Source organism: Mauremys mutica, chromosome 18 (assembly GCF_020497125.1).
Source record: "Mauremys mutica isolate MM-2020 ecotype Southern chromosome 18, ASM2049712v1, whole genome shotgun sequence".
NCBI lineage: Eukaryota > Metazoa > Chordata > Testudines > Geoemydidae > Mauremys > Mauremys mutica.
Window position 1 is genome coordinate 15,741,712 of NC_059089.1, and position 26,179 is coordinate 15,767,890.

The 26,179-nt window shown below is 45.9% G+C and overlaps 1 protein-coding gene across 17 annotated transcripts in view; it reads left to right on the forward strand.

The window, feature by feature from the left end:
• LOC123352512 (collagen alpha-1(XXVII) chain B-like) overlaps nt 1-26,179 on the forward strand; it is a 287,024-nt gene that overhangs the window by 156,373 nt on the left and 104,472 nt on the right. For all 17 annotated transcript variants that reach the window (XM_044992754.1, XM_044992742.1, XM_044992753.1 and 14 more), the window contains 8 exons: nt 4,319-4,363; nt 12,498-12,551; nt 12,999-13,043; nt 20,100-20,153; nt 21,984-22,037; nt 22,190-22,243; nt 24,252-24,305; nt 24,613-24,666. In XM_044992754.1, coding sequence (XP_044848689.1) covers nt 4,319-4,363; nt 12,498-12,551; nt 12,999-13,043; nt 20,100-20,153; nt 21,984-22,037; nt 22,190-22,243; nt 24,252-24,305; nt 24,613-24,666 — 414 coding nt within the window. The remainder of the gene's footprint in view (nt 1-4,318; nt 4,364-12,497; nt 12,552-12,998; nt 13,044-20,099; nt 20,154-21,983; nt 22,038-22,189; nt 22,244-24,251; nt 24,306-24,612; nt 24,667-26,179) is intronic.

Below are 26,179 nucleotides of genomic sequence, written 5' to 3' on the forward strand. Positions count from 1 at the left end.
ATGATTTGTATAAGTAACCCTTAAAGCACACATTTTGAAATTTCCATTCAGCATAAAATTCAGTTTCTGCAAGCATTTTCTGCTAGTCAGTCTTGATTGCTCCAGCTTTAATGCAAAGTGAAAACATAAGAATCCCAAGCGCAGTTGATTCAATGTTTTTGATTCCTAAAAAATATTCTTGCAATTTTCTCCCCCCCCCCCCCCCACTGTTCAGTGAGCTCTAGCAACTCTGATATGGGTTAGGTTTGAATCAATGACCTAGCAATGAAAGGCTTTATAGATATTACCAATCCCTTAAGACAACCAGTCCTTTAGGAAGGTCTGAGCTCCTGATGTATGATCAGAGAGATGTTCTCTTTTCCAAGAACACACTTTTAAATTTCCAAGACATTGAAGGCCCATTCTGAAGATGTGTTTAAAGGCAGCTGAAAGCCAGCTCCCAAAGTATTAGAGAGATCCTAGGGAAGTAAATGTCCTCTCCATTTAATTCATCCAGAAGGATCGCTCTGCTTTCATCTTACCAACAGCTTTTAAATATTAATGTGCCTCAGAGATTGCAGAATGAAAACAGAATGTTTTGGCTCATTTGAAGGGAGGTTCACGAGGTCACGATCAGAGTCACAGACACAGAAAAATTCCAGAAAGTCTGCGTGTGGAACACACAAATACGTCACGTTCGCTAGGGTCCTGAGCTGCCCCTTCCTGTGTCTGATCCACTGAGCTGCATCAGCATCTGTACAGTACTGTACTGTTCCTTCCTCTGCTGCTGCATGGGGATGGCTGACGCTGTCTGCATCTCATCTTCTTTCCATTTGTCTCATAATGTGAAAGGAGTTAGGCTACTGCAAGTCTCCTCCTGCCAGCTTCCTGAGAACTGTTGAGCCATCACATTCCATATCCCACACTCCCCTGATCTCCGGCCATTTAAATTAGTTGTTAAATCATAGGAACTGGACATGGGAAACAATGATTAGCTCACCTCATCTATCTCCTGACCCAGGGCTAGAGTCAAGCACCACCGGGGAGCATGGAGTCTGATTTCCAGGCTATGCACCCCTCTCTCGTAAGCAGGAGATAATAAATCTGGGGAACTGATACTGGTCAAGCTATTGTTGTGGATAACGTAGCCAGAAAAGATAAAGGGTGATGCAGCCAGGGCACTGGTGAAACCTCTGCTTTCCTTTCCTAGGGCAGGGAAAGGCTGGAATGCGTGACTAACCCACCGCCCCTCACGGTGAAACTCACGCCTTCTCCTTCCCAAGCAGGAAAACCTTGTGGTGTGTTTTGACAATTGGCATCAGGCTTACTCAGTCCATGGACACTAAAGAGCCCCTTCTCCTGAGGCATGCTCATTGTGCTATAGCTCAGGTATCCAACCGGTCACACCAGTAACAAGGAGCATAGAATAAAAATTATACCCCCCATCCCTTACAGTAGGGGACATAGAACTCATCAGGAATCCAGAAAATGTGGGCGTACTTCTATTCCCTGGCTGGATAATATTAAGCATCTTTCCCCTTGTAGCTGAACCAGGCAAAAAGGGGCTATGACTACTGAACTTTTAAAGGAGACCTTATCCCAGAAGTGCCAACGATTCCGAAATCCCACCGAAGAGAACAAAGCTTTAGCAGATGTCCAAAGTATGCGGGAAAGGAATTTACCATGAAAACCAATTTTAGGGTGGTTGGGATTTGTGTGTGTGTGTGTGTGTGTGTGTGTGTGTGTGTGTGTGTAAAACAGTCCTTTTCTCTATTTTCCGGAAAATAAACATATTTCCTTCCTCAGAACAGATCAGTACACTTAAGCATGGTAGGTCCTTCTTTCAACAAAGTTCACTTTCTCCACCAAACAAGCTCACAGTAAGCAGAAAAGCAACCGGCACCTTGGATTGGAAACCATTCAAGATTTTCTCTTAATTTTACAGTAAAAGGGAGTTTTACTATATGGAACTAGGTAAAAATGGCTTCCACCGTGTGCACATCACATCCTGGGTAATTCTGGCTACTTTCTTTGATAGCCTATCTAGAGTTGGTATATCTGATCAAACACACTATATAAAAATTGCAGTGTGGAAGGAATATATTACTATTTTGGTATGAGAGTAGCTCCTAGAGGCTCCAGACGATATGGGGGATTATGCTAAAGTCTGTACATATGCATAGTAAGACCTAAAGATTTACAGTCTAAATATTCGCTGTGGAATTGAAATGTTATCCCCATTTTCAGATGGAGAACTGAGGCACAGGGGGTTTAAATATCTTGCCCAAAGTTACAGCGGGCCAGATTTTCAAAGGTATTTATGCACCTAAAGGTCCAGGCAGGGAAGGAAATATCTTTTATTGGACTGACTTCGGTTGGTGAAAGAGACCAGCTTTCGAGCGCTTCATGATCTCAATGGGCGTTATGCACCTAATCTGCTTTGGTGCTGAGTGGGATTTTTCAGAAGTGCCTGTCTGCTTCTTTAGGTGCCTAAATGCCTTTGAAAATCTGTCCCATTACAGCTGCATGATGGAACTGGGACTTGAGCCCGTATCTCCTGAGCACCAGCCCAGTGCCTAAACCACAAACCTAGTCAGCATCTCTGTTTTGCTAAATGGTTGGCTCTGTTACTGACAGTCCAGTAAGAGTAGGTGGCTCTTTCCAAGGTTACGCATCCATAGTGGATGATAAACAGTAGAGGGCACAGAGTGACTAGGGAATCCTGTTGTTTGGGCACAGTCGCACCACAATGCATAGTTTCAAATAGGCAATGGGCAGATAACTATCAACCATATCTTCTAACACGGTACCACCTCAAAAAGAACGAGGAGTACTTGTGGCACCCTGGAGACTAACATTTATTTGTTATGCTCAAATAAATGTGTTAGTCTCTAAGGTGTGTCTTTTTGCTGACACAGACTAACACGGCTACTACTCTGAAATCTGTACCACCTCCGTGTGTGCCTGCGTCTGCCTCTGAGGTGTGCTAGGGAGGGCAGCATCTCTTACAACAATGTTTGCATCTGGATTTACTGCTGATGACTTGCTCCCTCTGAATAGGCTGGATCTACTAGACTCCCATGTCCTAGCGCTCAGCCAGTGCTGCTTTCCACTGTGTTATTACAAACGTGTGTCCGGGAAGTGATAGCAGAATCCTGAAGGGATTCCTGCTAAAATGCTCGGGGTGCACGGCCGGCCTCCCCACGGAGAAGCTGCTGCAAGTGAAGCCCATATCCTTTCTGGAAATGAAGGGGTACAAAACACTGCGGACTAGCTTGGGGTCAGCAGCTGTACAAAGTGGGGGAAGAGGGGTTGAAAGGAGACCCCTTCCTTCCCTGGCACCTCTAGGCAGAGGCTGCCGGTACTGGACTGTCTCTAGAGGGGCCCCAGCCCTGCCCTTTACAGGAGTCAGCAGCATTGACCCCCGCGTGCAATGGGAGGTGCTACATGCTGTGCTCAGTCCCACTCCTCTTCTCTTCTGTGGGCCCCCATGCAGCAGCTACTTAGCCCTGCATGCACAAGAGATCATGCTTCTTAGTAGCAACCTCCTCGTTGGAGACAGCCCCAAAATGTCCCCAGATGTACTGATGACAGTTCTGTTCCATCTCTACTGGAAGTCCCCACATGCCACACAACCCTATTTTCTTCCAGGTGGTCTCTTGTGACAGGTTTTGTTGCACGATTGTCCCCATTTTACAGAGGGGCAAACTGAGTCACAGGAGTGCCGTGACTTGCTTGACATCACACAGGAAGCTGGTGGCAGTGCTGGGAAGGGAACCCAGATCTCCCGGCACGAGTCATGCCTTCGCACACTATTAGACGTCGCTGCCTGTAACCACTCACCTCCCTGCCTGCACTTTCCAGTGCTAAAGCAGCTGCTCCCATTTCCTTCCCACCAAGCTCTGCTCGTCCCTTTTAACTCCCCTTCCCTCCTTCCTTTTCCCTGGCTGCCCTCCTCTCTGGCCAGTTCCCTTTCTCCCTGGTTTTCCTTCCCCCTCTCACCTGCCACCCCTTCCCTGTCCTCCCCTCCCCTGCCAAACACCCAGTGAAACGCTCCCTTTATCCTGCCTGCTCCTAGGAGGGGAAGCCAGTCTCAGCACAGAACTGCGGGCACTGCAGGAGAACAACAAGTAGCCTTCTGTCTGAGGGGCTGCCCGCCTTCATTAACATGCTTTCTGAAGATGGAAGCTCTAGATTGCTCAGGCTGTTGGAATGGGCGGGAGGGAGGGTGCAAGGGGGAGGCTGGTCTTTTCCTTCAAGACCTTGAAACACTGAACCACTTTTCAGCCTCTGTTTGTCTAAAAAGAGTCTGTAACCCTGTTGGTCTCTTTCCTTTTAGGGAGAATTGGGAGCCCCGGGTCCTCCTGGAGTTCATGGACTCATTGTAAGTACGAAAACAAACGGAGCTTTGGCTTCTGAGGGTTTTAACCCTTTCCAGGGCACTGCAATCACACACCATTTTTCTTCCTCCTCCTCTCGTGAGGGAGACTTGGGGGGATGTGACTCTTCTTTTTATGGGTGAGAGGAAGATTAAAACTGGGGGAGAGGGAAGAGGAGGTGCCAAAGTGGGATGAAGAAGTGGAGGTGGTGATTTCAGGTATGTAACTTTTTTTTAGGCACAAGAAAGCCCTTGAGAATTTAGCCCTGTGTGTCTCTGTGACTTCCCCTTTTGGTGACATTTACCAGTGTATTTCTTTAAAGATAGGATCGTGCATTTATTCCCGGTAGGAGTCTGTTTGCTTTCTTAAAAACAGACCCTCTAACCAGCAACAGCAGGAAACTAAATTGTTTGACCACGGAAGGATGGACAGTGAAATTATTGCATGAAGGAGTACCCAGCCATCTTGATATGTGGGAATGTAACCCCCTTCCGTTCACAAACACAGCTCAAATCTGCCCTCTGTTACACCCTCATTGACTTCAGCAGGGCATGAACTGGTTTAACAGAGGGTGATATTTTACCCACAAGCCTTTGTGCGTTGAGGTGAGCATATGCCCTACGTGCTCTCTCCGCTCCTGGATTGGCACTTTTACTTTTACTTTTTTTAGGGCTCTGTGTTTGTTTGGAGCCATTTCCCTCAATACACAAGAAGTGACAAGCTTTATTATTATTGTTAAGATGACATTCATTCGAAACAGTCTCCTCTTCACTGATGGCTAGCTGTGAAATCTGCTGTGCAGATTAAGAACAGTTATGAAATATCTCCTTGTGCCTTGGGGTAATCATTCATTGTACGACAGTAGCACACAGATGCCTCAACTGAGATGGGCCTGCATTGTGCTGCACAACACACAGTAAGGGACAGTCCTTGTCCCAAAGAGCTTACAATCTAGATAGACCAGACAGACAAAGCATGGGAGAAAGACAGTGTAATTATCCCCATTTTACAGATAGGGAACTGAGGCACAAGGACTTGTCCAGGGTCACAAAGGAACTGAACCCAGGTCTCCTGAGGCCCAGCCAGTACCATTAACCACAAGAAAGGAAGTTTTTCAGAAGTTATGAGAAACCAAAGAACGTTACTGTCTGTGCCAACACAAATGATGGATTTCATCCTGGTCCTTTTGTGAGCCATCTTGACTGGCCTTGCTTCCAGTGCAGAAAGGCATTTCTTTCAAATGCTGGCTTTGGGTTGCTAAGGTTGCAGCCTTCAGTTTGCTTCTGTCGTCCCTACTCCTTCCTCTCCCTTCCCAATTGTTCTTTGAGAAGATAAAATTTCTGGTGTATGAAGGACTTTTAGAATCGCACACCTCCCCTGCATTCCCACAAACTGGCTCTTCAGTATTAAAGCAACTGAGGGGGAGAGTCTGTCTAGTTGTGGATCAGAGAGAGAGGCATCGCTTCTTAAGAGTTATTTGCTTCAAGACCAGTACCTTGAATGATGACATTTCTCCTTCCCAGAGAATCATTTTGTGCTCAGGTTTTTAAAGGGCACCAGTTTCTTCATACAAATTTTCTCCTCCCATGATAAATACCTGCAATGTCTGGACAGCAAAGATGACTTCACATACTGTTTTTCAAAATTTTCAGCACTCCTGCCTCTTCGAGTGTCTTTAGCAAGAGCTTTGGTTGATGGACTTCATCTCCATGCTCTCAGGCAATCACAAAAGCTATATCCTTGACTTTCACCCATAGACGCTCCAAGCGCCCTCTTCAGATTGCATGGAGCTCCTCCAGGTAAAAAAGGGGACCTGTCCCACAGCGTAGGCCCATGTGAAATGGTCTGAATCAGCCAATCCTGGAGTACCTTATGACTGTGTGGAAGTCCACCGGGAGATTGTTTGAAAAAGTTCCCAGCATGGCAATAGAACAGCATGTGAGATGATTTGAGATCAGCAATGTGACTGATAACGAGATCTCAAAAACTAGACAAACTAAAATCCCCCTAGGAGGCTTTCTTTCCAATCTGGAATTCGGACACAGCTGGTTCCTAGCACTCACTCTTCACCCTGTACATCTGCCAAATAGCCCTGCATTGTGCCCTGGAGAGTGCAGGAAACTTACGTGCTGATAACTTGGCGGTGGAGCAGGTCAAAGCTGCGATCCCTATGTAAGCAGGAGCTGTTTTTAGGCTTGGCCATGTCACTGCCCCTTCACTAGCACCCGATTCCCTTAAAGCGTGCGCTCCCTCTGGCGGGGGTTGTTGAAATAATTGGGCCTGCCAATTTGCCCTAATTGTGAACTCAGTTGGGAGGAGTAAGTGAAAGTTCATGGAATGTCACAATAAACTCGAACAACAAATGTTGGTGGGGAAAAGGTGCAAAAGCGAGATGGAAAGATTGAATTAGTCCAAACAAAATTACTGATATAATTCAAGGACTGTTAAGATCAATAAATAGGAACAGTGTCAGACCAAGAATCAATGAAGCAAAATTGGTGTGTCAGAAATTAGGCTTGTTGATAGACAAAATAATGAGGTGATGGGCTATTGCACCCATCACTCCCCTTTTGGGGTCCCCAGAAAGAGACTTTAGAGGGAAAAGTTGGCTATTGCTGTCTGACTGAAAGATGAGAGATCAGGAAGGAGCAAGTTTCACCATCATGGCTGCCATCTCCTGGGATCCCGGGCTTTCTTCATCCTAATGCCTTGACCAGACCAGGCCGTAGAGAGGGAGCCGGATGACACGGCCACCTCCTCCAGCTCCTGCTAAATCCCAGCCAACACCTTGGATGTGAGACTTTGTCCCTGTTCTTCTACCAACACCCCATGAGTCCTTTTCTTTCCTCACCTTATTTCTTCTCTTTCCTGGCTCCTTTTTTCTCCTGTCTAATGAGTCTGGCTCATCTGGCCAAGACTGCATATTTTGCAGCGCTGCTGTGACTCTGTGACCCAAAAGGCAGCTAAATGAAATGCCCTAAAAAGCCTGAAAAGTTTGCCCAGTCTCAAAGTGCGCTGGTCCTGTGCTTTTTCCAGCAGTGAGGTTGAGGTGAAAGTCAACACCAGACACAGAAGCTGAATTTTCTATCGTTGCTGTTCTCTTCTCTCCCCTTGTGTGTCTGTCTGGCTTGTTTTGTCTTCTGAGGAAGCGGGAATTGGACTTGAAATCTAGCCCATTTCAACAAATCTTTTCCCCCAAAAGGACAGTTATTACCATCTTTGATACCATCTAAAAGATTGTCAAACAAGGGGGCTTTTCTGTCTAAAAACTCTACAACTAAAAGGGAAGAGAACAAGGGATTTGTTACAAAGAAAACCTTATTTAATCATGTCCATTTCAAATGGTTTAACTCTTTTTCCTTCTCTTTCTGTATCTTTAATAAAAGGTTATAAGGATTTTTAATGGTGAGTTTGCCATGGTACACACAGGCTGAGTTCTCTGTATTCCGAACCCTGACCCTCGTTTAACACTATTTAATGTTGGACAGTGACTGGGTTATGTTAACACCTTTGATTTTTTGGGGGCCTCTTTGTTCCATCTAAATGAATACAACAGGGTCTGTGACCAACCTGAGTTTGAACCGTGAATGTCACTTCTTTGCTTTGAAAGCACATAGTTCCTACTTTAGGTTTCCAAAACCCCAGAATGAGCGACCTCCTCCACAAAGGCAAATCTAGGCAGTTTCCATTGGAAATATCAACACACTCACACTAGACAATGGTTAGGGATTGTTCTCCTAGCATCCAAGGAGGCTGCCACCATTCAAGCTTGGGGAGGTTCTGGGAAACGGGGGCTCCAAAGGGTGGGAGTTTGTCTGGGGGAGAAGTTCTCTCTTGTATGCACCTGTAGGCAGAGAAGAGCTCTCTTGATGTCACAGTCCTTGCAGAGGATGAGTTGCTTCACCTCTGTATATAAAATATGAGGAGAGAAGTGAGTTTTTTCTTCACCCACTTTGTGCAAGGGACCTTGAGCTAGACATGGTTCCAAGGGATTTGTAATAATCCTCCAGGAGGAGCTGGTTCAGAGAGCGAGTGGGTTTAGGAGACCCTTAGTAAGGCTGACCTAGGAAGGGACCCCCATCCTCCTTCCACTCCACCTCATCTCCTATCTCCTCCTTATCATCCCTCCATCCTCCCTGCCACACAGAATAAGAAAGAGGAGATGGTGGATCTTCTCTACCTCCATCTCCTCTCTCTTCTCAGCTGGTGGCAAGAGGCTCTTTTCCTAGAGCAGGGTCAGCAGTCTGACTAGGCATGGCTAGAACAGCTTCCTTAAGACGACATTAATTGTTGGGGTCATGCACTGCATGTATTGAAGCCCATATACCTGCACCCTGCCAAAGTTCATGCAATAGTTTCCTTCTGTCCCAGTTCTGAATGCTCAGAGAGCCATGGCCCCATTTTCCAGTGGCTTCCCAGCTCCCTGCAGGGGATTTTTGCTTTGCTGTTTGAAGGCTGAAGAGCAGAATTAGTTGTAACTGGAGCCTCCTGCTTTCGTAATTAACCATGTGGGTGAGTGCTAAGTAAATGCGTTCCTACAAGAAGCCTTTATGCTGGAAGGTATGAAAAGGGGATCTGTTTTAATACAGCCTCAGCTCAGCACTCGCGGCGAGTCTGCAGCCACATGACCCCCTGTTATAGAAATATTCCTCCAGCAAAGGCTTCCCTGTTTATTTACACATTACAGGAGAGCTTGGTCCACTGTATCACTGGCTCCCTTCATGGGGGACAGAGCAATCAGAAGCCTGTTTGAATACCGACCTGTGAAAGCCTTTTTTTAATAACATGAACTCTAGCGTCTTTCCTAGTCTGTGCTACAAAGGTAAAGAGTCCTCACCGCAGCAGAATTTCCAGGCTGTTGGGGTATGCCTATCCCTGACTACTTTTTATCCTTCCCCATCTCCCAATCCTTCTCTCGCCCATCCACAGACGATAGAAATCAGAGCCAATAGCGCTCCAGCATCCTTGCAAGTTGCTTTCCTTGCTGGATCCGTGATTGTTTCAATATCCTTTTTTAAAAGCCCCATAAAGCTCTGCTTGAGCCAGAGAAACAACATCAAGCTCTTGAGGACTAAAATACTGTTTTAAAGTCTCTGTGGAGATGAGCAGCTCCAGCAAAAATAAACCGGCTTTGACCAGTGCTGAGAAAGATGCCATAAGCATCTTCCAAGGAACCAGCAAAGTTGTGGCTGTTTCCTTCTGAGAAAGGGAAGAGTGCAGTAGAACCTCAGAGTTACGAACTGAGCAGTCAACCACACAGCTCATTTGGAACCGGAAGTACACAAGCAGGCAGCACCAGAGACGACCAATAAAAAAAGCAAATACAGTACAGTACTGTGTTAAAAATAAACTATAGGGAAAGCAGCATTTTTCTTCTGCATAGTAAAGTTTCAAAGGTTATTAAGTCATTGTTCAATTGTAAACTTTTGAAAGAACCACCATGATGTACTGTTCAGAGTTACGAATCTCGGGAATGGAGGTTGTTTGTAACTCTGAGGTTCCACAGGAAAAAAGAGAAATGTCATCTGAGTGAGCGTTCGCCTCATTCATGTGGCTCATGTAATGGTTTAGTGCAGTGGTTCTCAAACTTTAGTACTGGTGACCCCTTTCGCATAGCAAGCCTCTGAGTGCAACCGCCCCCACCCCTTATAAATTAAAAACACTATATATTTAACACCATTATAAATGCTGGAGGCAAAGCGGAGTATGAGGTAGAGGCTGACAGCTTGCGACCCACCCCCCATGTAATAACCTTGTGACCCACAGTTTGAGAATCACTGGTTTGGTGCCACAGATAATGGAAGAGGAAAATCCATCACTGTTCAAGAACTAAAGAGAATGGGAGAAATTCTGACCAAGAAATCGGACTAAACGTGAACCTGGTGCATCGTAGATGAGCTGTAAGATGTGCCTCTATGTCCCAACCATTCCTAGTGATTAAACTTTGGTTTCTTAGCAGACTTGTAAAGCTCTAGGCAGCAGCAGCAGCTAGGAGTGCATGGTGCTACAGCTCAACTTAAGTCCTGTCACTTGCCCAATTATGATACCAGTGAGTGCTAATAAATTCTTGTAATAATATGATAGAAAATAGCAGCCCTGGGAATGTGCCTTTATACTAGCACAAAAAAATGCCTCCTCAGCAGAATGTTAGTGTAAATTAAAGTTCTGAATTAACCCAGCCATTTCTCCTCCGGAGTTTAAATGGTTTGCAAAATGCTGAAAACTCCTTTTTAAAACAATGTCAAAGACAGACTTGTAAATAAGCCTCAATCCAGGATTCAAATACAAAGATGTTATTGAATTAAAAGATGAACAGATTGTTTCAACCTCTGAGGGAGCATTAGGGATTCAAATAGCCTGATATCCCCAAGGAGGGCTCAGGTTTGAAATGTTGGATGTGACAGGAATCAGAGGACCACTTTCTAATTTAACAGGAGCCAGCCATTGTTTTCTCCGCTCTGGGTAGCTCATAGCCTTGAATGTCAGCTCCATGTGTATCGCATATTGGGATATGATGCTTCATGCGCTGTGGGAGATGGCCCTGGATGTGGAAATCTTCTTCAATGAATTGCACCATTCTGTCCACTGCTGGATTTGAAGAACTTTTGGAGTAGGAGCTCACTTAGATCTGGGATTTCTTCTGTGTGGCAAATTGCCGGCACTATTATGATGGGCCCCGCGCTTTCTCCTCTTGTAGGGGTTCAGGGAGCCATTTCTCACCCCTGAACTGGGGTATCAACAGTCCCACTAATGTCCTAGAAAAGGGGAGTGGAGAAGGAGGGATCCGGGCCCGCCCTCTACTCTGGGTCCCAGCCCAGGGGCCCTAGGGATAGCGGTAAATCACTTGAACTAGCGATTCCTTCCCCTGGGCTACTTCCAACAAAGTGGGTATTCACCCACAAAAGCTCACGCTCCAATACGTTTGTTAGTCTATAAGGTGCCACAGGACTCTTTGCCGCTTTTACGGATCCAGACTAACACGGCTACCCCTCTGATAATGAAGTTAGGCACCCAACTCCCATTCAATTTCAAACTTCCTTAGGCTCCTCTTACAATCCCAGCATAGGAGTCTGCTAAGGGGCTAACAATTTAAGAATAAAGAAACAACGGAAATAAAAATGCAGCAGGGTATTGGTCTGTTACCTTTGACTGGTTCAGTGTAGCAGTGCTGCTATGGAAATACTTTTTAAACTGTTAAAAAAATTATGTAGCAAGCTTTACAGGAGATGGTACAAAAGTAATTGGGTCAAATTTCAGACCTGCTTCGTTGGAGCTGCACCTGCTTCAACGAGGTCTAGATTTGATTCTTAGACTTGAATGTAGATCCAAGAATCCGCTGAATTTAATCCATAGCTTTCCTAACTTCATATTGTTACCATTTCATTTTTAGTCTCCTACCCCCTCCCCACCCTCGGCAGCACATATTTTAGATTCTATATGTGTAGAACTTTCTTGGTGTGTATTCCTTCGATGTTAATCCCATATTGAGTTTTGGAAGTTAGGTGGTATTCCACCTACTTAATTTCACTGTGTAGATTTCAACTGGATATATTTCTACACGTAGTCTATATTTCTTATTTTAGGGTCTGTCCATATTCCCATTGAAGTGCATGAACTTCCATGGGAGCAGGACTGGAACGTTCCTTTTTTTCTTTTGGTGTTGTGCATTGTTGAACTTTAACAATTCTCCACCAAGTTGGCTGTATTTCAGTAGTGGATGAAGTGAACCCTGCAGAGAGCTTCTGTATCAGTTAGTTACATTTACAAAGTGCTTTCATGTCCTTCATTCTGAATTAAAAATATGATGTGAGTAGAAGTTGCTCTTCTTACTTCATTATTCTATAAGGCATATACTTGGTATTTCTATATTTAGAAGCTATCTATACACTGATTACAAATCTCTTGATTAACAGGATCCTGCTTCCATTGAAGTCAATGGCAAAACTTCCATTAACTTTAAGGAGAACAGAATGTTGCTCTTAAGTTTTCAAACAGCAAGAAAATTCTCGGTGTATGTTACTCATCCCAGTGAACTGGTGAATAGGGTTAGGGGCCCTGGCAGGAGGGTTTTCATGCCATATATCAGGATCCATCAGCTACACACCTAATACATTTGTTTCGTTATGTTTCTCTTACCAGGGAGATATGGGCGCGCTCGGACCAATAGGCTATCCAGGACCAAAGGGACTAAAGGTAAGAGAGTAACTGAGCCTTGTGCTCTCTTATCTGTCCAAACCAGGAATGACTCTGCCTGAAGATTGTTCAGTTCATTGTCTGGGTGAAAGTGGTCGTCTTTACGAGGAGAAGGTTGGGCAGTAATATTTGTCCACTGACCAGTAAAGGATGGTAGACAGAACATCACTCTGGCAGTCGGCAGCAGGTGTGGATTACTGGGGAATGCAAGGAGCATTTTCTCTGTGCAACTCCAGACCACAAGGGGTAATTGGCAGTAAATCTGATGATCCGCCTCAGAGGCTGTATGGGAAGAGACCTGGTGCAGAACCTGTGGCCCAGGCCAGATGACCCTGGATGATGCCATGCATTTTGGCCTATTAGCCCTGTCAGTGACTAAGATCTGATTCAAGTCTTCATGATACAATAGCAGTGCTCAAAGTCAACCTGGGCTTCCTCTTTTTTCAGGGGCTGATGGGAAACCCTGGAGAACATGGACTGAAAGGTGATAAGGTGATCTGAATACTCCCTTATTGCACTGTGTTTTATTCTGCATGTGAAATCCCACTTGTAGCTTCTGTTTCATATTCTGCACCACGTTATGTGCCCCATTCTCCTTCCTCTTCTGGCTGTCTACCAGAAATCCCATCCTCTTCTTCATTTAGCATCTGTTCTCCTTTCTTGACACTCCCATTTGTATTTTCCTTTCTTTTAAATAAGATGTCCCCCCAGCCCCCGGCCTATAGAACTCTTCCCAAGGCATCACATGGGGTGGGAACATTGCAACAGTGTGTATGATCTTACCCTTTTAGTTTTTCTGGTAACAAATATAGGCACAACTGTTAGGGTGGGGATTTGAGATCAGCATGAATCTTACTCTGATGACCAGAATCTCTGCTATGGAAAGCCCTGGGTGTGAAAATTTACTTCCCTAAGAACCTCCACCTCATCTCAACACCACTTCCTTTAAAAAAAATTGGGGGGCAGAAAACCCCATTGGGTAATATTTTCCTTTTAGATGAGTTTTCTAGGCTAATCACGGTTAGCTCCTCTGTCTTTACAATGATGCTGTTGTGTTTGGGTTATATACAATGCACTGTATGACAAGGTGGTTTTGTTATGTGTTTAGATCTTATCACTGGGTTGGGGTAGAGGTGGGGCTTTATCAGCATTGTCGCCGCTTTCGTTTATTAGGGCAGGTTTCAGGGTGTCTCGCAATGTGACACGAACATGCAGGCCGTGTTCTTTCTTCTCATGAGGAAGGTGATTGAGAGACCAGCACAGACGCTGGATGAGACGTACCTACTGGAACCTCGATTAAAAAACAACATTAAGAGATGCAAAACCTCATAGAGCTGCTCTTATTTCAGGATAAGATTGGTTTATATCAAGTTAGTTTGCTCATAAGGAAGAATCGACTTAAACTAAATTGATACAAGCCACTTTGAAGTATAAATAAGGGGTGGGAGTTGCATGGTTTAACTAAATTGGTTTAAAATGCACCGTGACTTAAGCCAGGGCAAGTGTGTGTGTAGACAAGTCTCACTCCCATAAATGACACCCTCCTGCAGATGCTTGGTTGTAGGGTTTGTTCCCTCCTTCAGAAGAGGGCAATGCAATAAGGTAATTAGCCTCATGACATTGACTGCTTGGGAGGATAGAGCATAGGGGTAGTAATTGTATTCTCCTCCTCCTATTTTTGGAATGTGTTTTAATGGCAGTGTTGAATTCATTCACTTGGTGCTGTTTTTAAGGTGTGGTCTATCGGCACTAAACCATGTATAGGGAAGCCATGTCAAGGAGCCAGATGCTCTCGTGCTCTGCATTGTGCTAGCAGCTGACTGTAGCACTCCCATGTACCCAGGCTCAGTTTCTGCTCTGTATCACCTCATCCCTCTGGGAGAGTGCGGGGGACAACTTGGGACCAGGCATGTTTGGGCCAGGGCCGGCTCCAGGCACAGCTAAAGAAGCAGGTGCTTGGGGCAGCCAATACCAGGGGGCGGCCCTCCGGGTCTTCAGCAGCAAGTCCCTCACTCCCTCTGGGAGCGAAGGACCAGGCGCTGAATTGCCGCTGAAGAGTGGAGCGGCGCAATCGTGCTGCTGCAGCTTTTTTTTTTTTTTTTTTTTGCGCGCCGCTTGGGGCAGCAGAAAACCTGGAGCCGGCCCTGGTTTGGGCAGAAGGGAGACCTCCCTATAAGGGTGAGTCGTGATCGCTGTAAGCAGGAATCCTGACCCAGCACTAACTCCAAGGGGCCCCCAAACTCTCCCGTCAATGCAGTCTGCTCTCCCTGAAGAATTGCCTTGTCCTTAAGATGCTGAATCCCTTAAGAATTGGCCAGTGTTTTAGGCCTCACGGGCAGTATCGTTATCCCCTTTCTACAAAGATTATCAGATCTGTCTATTTAATGCACTTATATGCTCCCAATTACCATAGTGTCTAAGTGCCTCACGATTCTTAATGTATTTATCTTTACAACACCCCTGTGAAGTCAGAAAGTTCTAGGGGATTGGATCAGGCTCCCCTGTGCCCCAGTCTAGTGCCCTGACCCCTACCCATTGTTCTTCCATTGCTACCTGCCATCCTGCTTTCGGCCTCTCTCTCTCTCTCTTTCTCAGCCAGGCTGGAAGGACCCAGAGTTTTCTCTCCCTTCTCTGACCACCTCTCCCACTACATCCTCCTCTGACTGGGCACGCGTCCTGCCTGGCTTTCATTAAGGCCCTTTCCCACTCCAAGAATGACAAATGATCTAGCTCAAGCTTCTATCCTCAATGAGTTGACTTTTCATTTCAATATCCTGGGGCACTGTCAGAAAAACAGATCAACCCAGCGATGATATCACAAATGGGAGAAAGCTTCCAGACGACTTGGGTGCATCCTTTCCAGCAGTCTCACAGCCAAAGCCCTGGGAAACACAAGGCCAAGTAAATAAAATCCATATAGACTTTGACCGCCTAGGTCTCTTTCACACAGGTGACTGCAGTCAGTTTTCATATTTTAGCTATAAAGCCTTTTACCCAAGAGGCCAAAATCTCAAACTAGGCTGCACTCACTTGCACAGGTACAAACGAGACACATCAGCTCAATAGTGAGATTGGGAAAGTTTGATTTTCTTTCGGCCTGTGTTCTTCAGCTTTTTGGTTTTGTGATTTTTTTGGCATCGGCATGCAGCCAGTTGGCCTGTTTCTAATACTTAAACTTAGCTTTTCTAAGTGATCAGTAACCTGCTGTAGTCATTTGGTCTCATGCTTCTTTATCTTAGTGGATCTTTTGGTCATATTGATCACTCTGTCTATTTTTATGTTGTTCACCATGAGCAAGAAACAGATGCCTTCTTTCCTATCTTGCTGTATTATGTTTTTTATTATTTGTATTCTAGTAGCACATACAGACCCTGTCTGATACTGGACCTGGTTGTGCTAGCGCTGTATATACACACACAGTAAGAGACGGTCCCTGCCCACAAAGAGCTTACAAAGAGTCTAAATAGACAAGACAGACGAAGGATTGTCATCTTCATTTTTCATGTGGGTGCCCAGGGTCACCCAGGAAGTCTCTGGCACAGGCAGGAATTGACCCCAACTCCCGAGTCCCAGTCTGTTACCTTAGCAGCAAGACATCCTTTCACTTTTGCTTCCTTCCTCTTTCATTTCTGTGAAACTACGTTCCATCCCAACCACTACTAGGTGCCTCAGCATCTTTCTTTGATGCTCGTATTTCCTCCATATATGTTATACAGTTGAATCTGTTAATAGAAGTCTCAAATATAATTAAACTCCTTTTGTAGTGAGGGGATAATGCCCAGATTGCCGTCCATTTTGGTCATGGTGCCCTTCTGCGTAGAGTGGAGTGGGAGAGGTGACTTGAAAGTAAGACGGTTCCGTTCTGCATTCACCTCCTGGATGTCTCATTACTAGTTTCCACCTCTGTTGTGCATTGTACATGGGTTTTATGTGGCCCATGGCCTTTCTCTGATCCCTTGATATCCCTCTTCTGCCTGTCAGATCTTAACTTCATCACTACCTTCCACTGTCCCTTTATCCAAACCTCTCCTTTGCGCTAAAGGCCAGAAACCTAAGACACTTCCTTGGCACCCATGTTTCCCTTTGATATCTATCTTGTCTGAGAGTTTGTCTCCCACCATCTCTGGGATGTTGCCAGCATTTGTCTTTTCCCGGGTGCTGTCTCTGCAAACAGATAATTATTTATACCTCTATCACTTCCTGACTAAAATAAATCTCTTTCTGTTGGGTGTGGTGGCTAAGGTTATGGGGAACTTCTTGGCTGAATGCACTGGTGGGTCCCCATCCACATCACAGATAAAACTTTCTGAAGCGTAACTGGGCTCTGACACACTCAGCTTGAGCTAGTTACAGCTTACACAGTTCAGCCTCCACACAGCAGCATTTCCACTATGCAACCACCTGTAAAGGGTGTTGGCTTGTGCACACCCTTCACACTGCACGTCTGTGTTTGTGTCAGCTGCTCAGGTTCCCTCAGGGGAATGCACTGTCTCAAGTAGGCCCTGCCGGAGGTACTTGGTGGGGTATGTTTTGCATGGTGCCATGCACTTTAGAATGACCTTCCACAGACACACCTGGGAAGTAGGACTGCCTGACTCATGTACACAGCAGATAAGGGTGGGGGGTCCCATCTGCACGTCACAGCTATGTCGGAGACTGACAGTCTAGTTAACAATCCTGCTCACAAACTGGGGTCAAAACAGTAAGGAACCACAGCCAAGATTTTCAAGTGTCTAGTGACTTTGGGTGCCCAATCCCGGACATCTTAATGGGGCCTCACATTCAGGAAGTGCTGAGTACCCATCCTTTGAATGCCAAGGCCCTTTTAGGTGTGTCAGGTTGGGCACCCAAAACGACTAGTCACCTTTGAAAGTCTTCATATGCTAACTAGGTTGAGTCTGCATGTCAACCATACCATCTTACAACCTGGTTATCAGCTAGCGTAGATGGCTCGAAGGCTCAGGAAAAAGAACCGGTCAGCTTTATTGAGCATGTCTACTCTGGCTGGGCAACCGTACTGACTCCTAACTCAGATTCCAGAGTCCTGTCCCAGCGTGTGTTGGGTCTTTTGTAAAAAACCTGGGGTAGATTCTTGAAGGCAGTTGCCAGTGTCCTGTTCAGGAATGCAGAGACGGCTTCCCTAGAAAATGACCAAAGAATTTATTGCGGGAGGTGTGTAGAAGGGGCAGCCCATTACAGAACCAGAAGAGAGGGGGAATGAAAGCACCAGCTCAGCTCTTCTCTGGTGAATGTGGAGTTATAGCTCCACACAGGGCTGGAGTTTAAGTTTTTGCTATGTATGTAATATATACATCTCCCAGACATTAGACAGCATCTGGAGACTAAAATGCTGGATCAGCAGGAGTGGTGCAGCACTCGCCCCTGGCAGGCTGACAATAATCAGTAACCTTTTGTAATTATTAACTCAGTTCAGATGAGAGCAGCCTTGATTGGCCTAATTCATTCCATCTGCCACTTCTTGCTGTCGAGCAAAGGTCTGAAAGGAAATGAGGGCTTTGAGGGTGTTCTGCATCCTGCTTGGCAAGGGTGGGGCTCTATCACCTGCCATCAGAGCTGGCAGAACTTGGCCCCATGTGTGCGTCTCTGTCTCAGTGGAGATTTCCCCACTTTGCTGCGCTGGAATCGCAGGGCAGGACTGGTGGGGGCACCCTTAGGCAGTGACAAGCCAGCAGGCTGGAATTCCCAATGTGAGAGCCATGCTGCTCCAGAGGGAAGATGGGAATTAATGGTAGGCCCAGCAGTTCTCTTCAGAGCTGCGGTTTACAGGCTCTTCCTAAGGATAGCTAGAGTTACTTTAGTTATACAGCTGCAGTGTCGTGTTAAACCCTGCTAATACAGTTTCCCAACAGTTACAGGAGAAGCATGTGGTCTTCCGGCCTACTCCAGCTCCTGGGTTGTTTTTTTCCCACCGTGAAGGAAAGCTCCCTTCACCCCTTTGCCAGGGAGGTCTGCTCCAACCTTTTTGAGGTAGTTATTCCCCTTCCCAGCACCGATTGTATGAGGCAACACAGCAGAGGAATTAAAAGTTTCTGCATGCTTTGCAACAAAATGTGCCTAATCCATGTCAAACACACACACATTCCAGCCACACGTGTGGCACCATGGATAGCAGCTGGACAGATATACACGGGGCATGCCACGCTTGGCTAGTGCTTCCTGAATCCATCCCATGAGTGGTTCTATACCCTCAGTGCCTTGAAGGTTAATGACAATGGGTTCAGCCTCTAGTCTCACATAAACCAGGCCACCCTAATCTCTTCCATTGGAGGATCCCTTGTCTTCATTATAACCTCTTATGGGGAAGCCTCTGTTCCAAAGAGAACAGTTAGTTCCAGAAAGATAATGTGGGACTGTTCATAACTAATCTGCTTGTGGTAAGGTAGAAGCTCCTCTGCACATCCAGACTTGGAACTCTGTTCCTTAACATCATCTTTACATATTTCCCATGAACTGCCACTTCTTTCCTCACCCCTACCTCATCAAAATGATTGAAGACTGATTTCTCTTTCAGATTATCTGTATCAATGGCTTTATGTAGGATAAAGTATCACTCCCATCCATGAGCACTTACTTCAGTCTTTAGCTGGAATCTTCTTAGCCTGCACAAGTCTGGGACCTCCATGTATTTTCCTTTTAAGCAGCCTTTTTAATGCATATCATATCAGCTTGGTTATGAAACAAATAAACCTTTTCTTATGGCTCTCAGTAACCAGGTTTGACAAAGGCAGGCTGGTTCTCAGAACAAACCCAGCTTCTTCACCCCAGGCTGCTCTCCCATCTCTCAGGGAAAGGGATGGCAGCCCAGTGAGTTGAGATTTTCAAGGCTAAGATGGACAAAAGACTAGAAAATGCAGGACATTAGAAAACTGGAACCATCCAGCATTAGCAAGGAGATGGGCTGGACCGTGCAATGGGTCTTTTCCATCTCTAATGACTCCCATACTCAGGGTTCATCTTAACGAAGTGGTGGCACTTCCACTGATGATCTCCTGCACATTTAGAGAAGCAGTTATGCTCAATACTCTCTATAATCATTGAGTGCTCAGTTGTTAACCTTTTAACCTTTATAATACTTTTATAAGGAAGGGGTTGATCAGTGCTCCCAGTCCCAGGCTGTGCCAAGCTCTGTAGAGGAGAACAACCTCAGAGGAAAGTTCGTTACCAATAAGCAAGCTGGCTGTTTTGCTCAGCTGTATTTTGACATTTCATCACCTATGTGTTTGCTACTAGCAAGGGAAAAGCAGGCTGTAGTCCTCTCTTCTAACATTTTTCACAACAGGCACAGGTATTTGTCTATTTTCTCTCCTGTGGTTTTGTTTCTCAGTTCAGATTTGTTGTTGGGAAAGGCATATTTTGCTCAAGATTGTTGTGATGGATTATATGACCTTTGGTTTGTCACCAGTTCTGTTTGAAAGGGGCCTGGAATGAATTTTCTGCCATGCAGTACATCGTATAATTTTCTATAGACCTGGACGGTTTTGCCATTGATGGTGTATATTGTAACTTTCTTTGGTGATGTGTATTCAGGGTGATCAGGGACTGCCAGGTGTTCCAGGAGATATTGGATTCCAAGGAGACAAGGTAATTGCTTTCAGTTTTTCTTCTTACATAGATAACATGCGTAGCTGCAAGCTTTCTCAGCTCATATTCAAACCATGTTCTTTTGAAAGCTCTGGTTCCTCCTGTCATAAAGACACTATAGTTTTTTGCATTACACCCTCAGATTCACCTCACCACCACCACTCTGCATAACTCTGAGAGCTTCTCAAACCAAAATCAACAGAATGCCATTTTTTTTTAAACATGCAGTTCTGTACGGGAAAATAAGGTGCTTCCTGTGGAAACGACCATAACCTCCTGCAGAAACTGAAAGTGATGGAACAAGTTCTTCTGATTAGGAGCAATGTGCATGGTCTTCTGGCTGCAGAGTCAGTGAATTTGTCTGCAACAGGGACTTCGGCCCCAAAGCAGCAAAGCACTTAAGCATATGCATAACTTTAAGCACGAGCAGTCGGAGTCCTGTTGACTTCAGGGGAACTACTGGTATGATTAATGCTACTCATGTGCTTTGCTGGACTGGGGCCTCTGTAGTGGTCAGCCACACGTCTCTACATAGCTTATATATTTAGAGGGTGCCGCTCATTGGCATCAGTGTGGGTGACCATGCTCATGCCAGGGTTGAATTTGGCCCCTAGAATCGATAGTTCTTTAGCATGTGTCCCTGCAAATAGAACCAGAGAGCAGGGAATTTCAGGCCAAGGAAGCATGCATGCCAGGTCCCTGCTCTACGAAAGCATGAGTGTCTTTGTGCTGCATACAGGACACAACAGTCTGTGTAGCTCTTAGGATCAGGGTGCAGCAGCTGTGTTTTCCACGTGCTGGGGAGCAATGTGCATACATCCCACTGAAAAGATGCTGTGAGAAGGTGCATGCTGGCTGTCCGGGTGCAGAGAAGGAGAGTGCCTGCATTAGCCAGGAAGACCATGTAGCAGAAAGGCGAAGTGTCCGTGTGCCAGATCTCAGGGAACAGATGTGTGGGTTACCCGTGTAATAGGTGTAAGGGGCGAAGCATGCATGTATGGCTGCCAGCCAGGGAGGAGAGTGTGTGAGCACCTGCCAGCCGGGGGTTGGTGTGTGTGAACAGCTGTGTAAGGACCTGCAGGAAGTGGAGTTGGACTATTAGTAGGGTGACCAGATGTCCCGTTTTTATAGGGACAGTCCCAGTTTTTTTGGGACTTTTCCTTATATAGGCACCTATTACTCCCCACCCCCGTCCCGTTTTTTCAGTTGGTATCTGGTCTCCCTACGTATTAGCATGTAAAACTCTATGGATCAGAGGTGGGAAATAAAGAGATCCCTACACCATGGGATATACTGTGCTGGGATTTTGGCTGGGGAAACCACCAATCAAAAGACTTTCAACAGCTGGCCTTCAGACCCTATGAGAGCGAGAAAGAAGAGGATGTTGGAGCAATGTAACTGTACAGCAATGTTAACTATAGGTGTCCTTCTAGAACTCGGTCTTCTTTAAATGAGTGACTCCTAAAGTCCTCTCCTCTCCTTCAGGACAGTCTTCCCCAGCCTTGTATTGGTGACAATACCAGGCAGCCTCATGAGGCAGCACAGCTGACTCCTTTCTCCTCCCCTTACACACGCTGAGGTCCTGCTGCATATCCTGGTGTATGAATGCACCAAGGGAAAAGAGAGAGGCTTATGCTTGGCAGGTTTAATCTGTTCTACTGTGTCCTTCCATGCTGTGGTCACCCACCCCCGAAAGCACTGGATATGACTGGAGTTGTGAGGACGAAAAGATTCTCTCGCTGTTGCAGAAGCATGGGGTGGGGGCTTTACAGTGGTTATTTTGCATCTGTTTAATTCTGTTTACTGAAAAATTGTTTCTCCGTTTCCCAGGGCAGTCAGGGCTTTCCTGGGATACCAGGAGCCCGAGGAAAGCCAGGTCCCCCTGTAAGTAATGCCTTTAACCATCTTCTATTTCCTAATCTTGCCTCTAAAGAGTTCAGTGCCCAGCTGGAAAGACGGCTCGGCAGGGTGGATGTTATTCTAAACAGGAACCTCAGCAGCTGTCTTACATTCACCCTTGTTTTCTGATTTGGCAGGGAAAGGTTGGTGACAAAGGTCCAGTCGGGTTTCCAGGACCACCCGGTCCGGAGGTATGTGCCTTCAGCTCTGATCATTCCTTTATTTCTTGATTTCTGCCGCCTCTCTTTGTTGGCAAACCTTCATAATTCCCCCACCTCCCAAGCAATCCTCACTGCAAAGGGAAAATGAGAAATGTCCGTTGGACAGCTGCAGGCTACTTCGCTGCTGAGATTCCACCTCCTTTGAACTCCAGCTTGGGTTTTTAATTTAGGAATCATTTAGATACTCACCTCCCTGCCAGTCTTGGAAACCACTCTTCAGGTGGATCCATCTATAGATTCGGTGGAATTATTTGCTTCTGACTCAACCAGTAATGCTCCATGTGGATGCAGGGTTGAAGCCTTTGCTAGCAAAGGACAGGCAAGTTCCTGTTGAACTCACTGCCATAGTGCTGCACTGACAGGTTGTCAGTTTGCATAAGGACCCCTCCTCTGTGTTTTATCTTCAGACGGTTCCCTCCCTCCCTCCCCACTCCATGCAATCTCTGGGGGTTTCCAAAGTCAAAACTCCATGCTATGCAGTAAGCTCCTCACACATTCCAACCCGGCTGCAGTGATGTATAGTGAGACCAAGAGGATGGAGTCCTTGGGCCACCAGTCCCAATCCTCTCTCTACCTCAGTGTGGTAACAAGGCCCCACTTGTTGTAGTCTGTTCTCTCCTTGTTTCCTACAATTACTTAAATCACTAATAATGCTTAGCGCCTTTTCCTCCATAGGGTTCAAAGCACACTAGGAAAGGAGGTATCATCCCCATTTTACAAACAGGGGATCTGAAGCCTAGAAAGCTGAAGCAAGTTGCCCAAGGACACATGACAAGTCAGTGGCAGAACCCAGCTTGCCCAGCCCTCTCTCCTTTCCTGTAGAGCAATAGATATAACCATCATGGCATCCCTCGCCTGGTCCCATAGCTGTCTTGGTCATTTGGCCCCCACTCATCATGCAGTTCTCCAGCCTGTCTTCTGCTGCTGCCCCCTTCCTGGGGAAAGAGCTCATTTCCTGTCCTTTTAGACAGTTACTTTATTGGTCAGGGGAGAGGACTAGGGGCCCGCTTTTCCACTCTGGAAGATCATACATCAGTCATGATGAGGAGAACAGCAGTGGGTTTTCAGCTCAGCAGGTTCATCACCATCCTACAGTGAATCTCAGTTCTTGCCTTTTTATCCTTCTAGCCTCTGTTGTGGGTAACCTGGGAATCTTTTTAACCAAATACTGGTTAGAAGACAGCCCCATTGTCCTCGCCCAAAACCATGTTGTGATGCTTCAAGTACAAGATCAATTTCTCTGCAGCACGTTGTGGTTCACGCCCTTATTAATAATTAGAAAATGTACGTTGTGAGCCTGAGAGACACTTGTAGTGCTGGCTGATAGACTGTTTTCCTTTCATCAGTGTTCTGGTATTTTGCTGGGCCTGGAATGGCTCTTTGTCAAGTGGTATCGCTTAGTAATTCTTGTTCTTTGTTTCTGCTGGAAATGACTATGGATTCCTTTGTTTCTTCGGTGAATGGGTTTGTGGGTGGAAAAGGGGTCACTGTTTGGTTAAAGACAGCAGCTAATGAGCATGTCAGCACCTTTCCTAATTCCTAGGCTGCTTCCCTTTGTCATTCAGGCAGGTGATTTATTTCTCAGAGAAATGAGAGTATATACTGTCTGATAAAGATTAATTAAAAACCAAAATGCCATTTTAAATATGTGATGACAGGGAGGCCCTTACAACAGTGAATTTTGCAAGGAGATGGACCAAAAAGGGGCTGTTAACAGAAGGGATGCCTTGTTCTTACTTAAACCAATAGCCTAGATCTCTTTTCTACTGTTACCCTCTGGATTTCATCTGGTTATTTCAAAGCTGCTTCAGTCCCTGCAGATGCCCCACAGTGGCCTGTGTGTGCACAGTGCCAGCAAATGATGCTAGTCACAACACGAAGCGTCAAGTTAAATCTTTAGAAGAGCTCTTAGAAGAGCACAGGAAGCCTTTCCAGAAAGCTCTCTAATGTAACGCCAACCATTTCTGATTCTCTCTAGGGCTTTCCAGGGGATATTGGCCCACCAGGACAAAATGGCCCCGAAGGCCCGAAGGTGAGCGGCTCTCAGATAGAAGCCTTGTGCTGAGTTGGAAACAGTCAATGAAAACACAGATGTGGGAAGCAGGGTGGGAGAAAAAGTCCTGGAGATTCCTGGAGATTGGTCTGGCTGAGACTCCGGTTTGGTCTGTTTTGGATTGAGTTCCCTCCAAGCGTGGGATTTTTCTTTTTTTCTGAAACAAAATTGACATTGGATCCTTCCCCATGGCAACGTGTGTTGGAAAGAGACCTGTCTCACTTTAATGGACCCTCAGAGCTTTGCTTCTATTTTCTGAGAACCTTTTCTTTTGGATCCATTGCAGGGGAAGCCCGGAGCACGAGGTTTACCTGGGCCAAGAGGACAGCCTGGCCAAGAGGTAAGTGTCCATGTGGCTTCCAAAGCCAAATGCAGTCCTTGTCCAAGAAAACTTTCCCTTTCCAGTCACGTTAATCTTTTGCATAAATGGGGCCCCAGGTTTGCTCCATCTGCACCTGGGAGCAGATACTTAGTCTCAGTCACCAATCAGAAACCTGCAAAATCACAGATCCACTGGGGTTAGCTCTAGAGGCTACATGCTCCCCTCAATCCGTGCATCCAACTCCTGCTGGCATCAGCAGGGGCCTAGCCATCCCACCAGCTTCTTTTTTCTACACCTCATCTTGGTGCCTTCTTCCACTCAGGCCCCTATGCCTGAAAATCCTCCTTTCCTGGCCCAAGGTCCAATGTGCCTCTATTCTGTGTTCCTTCACACTTTGCCTTAAAGCGCATTTTCTAATGTGAGGCCTACAAACCCTGGTCTTCCCCACGGAGTAACATCACCTTCTAAAATAAATAATGAACAGGATGTGCTCGTTATTCTCCATCATGTGCACATGACCTTATTGCTGCGTAAACCCAGGTCTGCAGCCTCCGCCCATCGTGTTGTGCCTTCATTCAGGGCTTAATTATGCCCCTCCCTCGGGGGGTTGCCATTGACTTTAGTGACCCTTGAATTGGAAACACTTTAGGGCAGAGACAGTGAGCCTCATTCTCCTCTTGCTCACAACAGCTTTACACCAGTGTCATTCCAGTGACTTCACTGTCGTTTCTCTAGATTTACATCAGCCTGAGCGGAAAATCAAGCTCATTGTCTTTTGTCTTTCAAGAGCCATCTACATTTGTAGCCCTATGCAAATAATCCAAATTCAGTGCATGAACGGAAAGCGTTGTATAAAGCAATCATAATTCTTAGCCTTATTTAACACTGATCATTTTAAAAGAGCTTTTACAAGCATTAACTGATGCATCTGCATGACCCCCTGCCTCCCCGTCCTCTGTGAGATAGGAGAGTATTCTATCCAATTTGCAGATGGGGAAACCAGGACATAGATTCAGTGGCTCACCCCAGGTCACACAGTGAATGTGTCAAAATCAGATATCATTGACTTCCAATCCCATGGTCAGTCCGCTTGACCGCGTGGTTTCTGTTAGTGGTCCTAATGGTCTAACTCAAAACCACTAGAGCAGTGGGTGGGCTAAGAGCACTTTCAATTTCTCTTTCTATTGTGGGTTTAGGCCAGACACTTGAGATCACCATCCTGTGGCTTAATTGAAGGTCTCCTAGAAACTTTAAATCTGATCCAGACTAAACAGAAACTGACGAGGAACCCAGATGCAGGACCTAGTCCAATTGCCATGTAAGCCTTTGGGAAATCTCAGTAATGGAGCCAATCTAGTGTCCTGTGTGGAAGTGAAGGAAAACCCTCAGTATATCTGATATGTGTGAAAGTCTGTGAGAAACCTTGCACCTGAGGCAAAAAGAGCAAGCTCTCCAGGGATTGCGTCCTTGGCCAAACCAAACTAATCAGATGCCCGTGATCAAGTACAGTATCTTGTGGGCCAAATTCTTC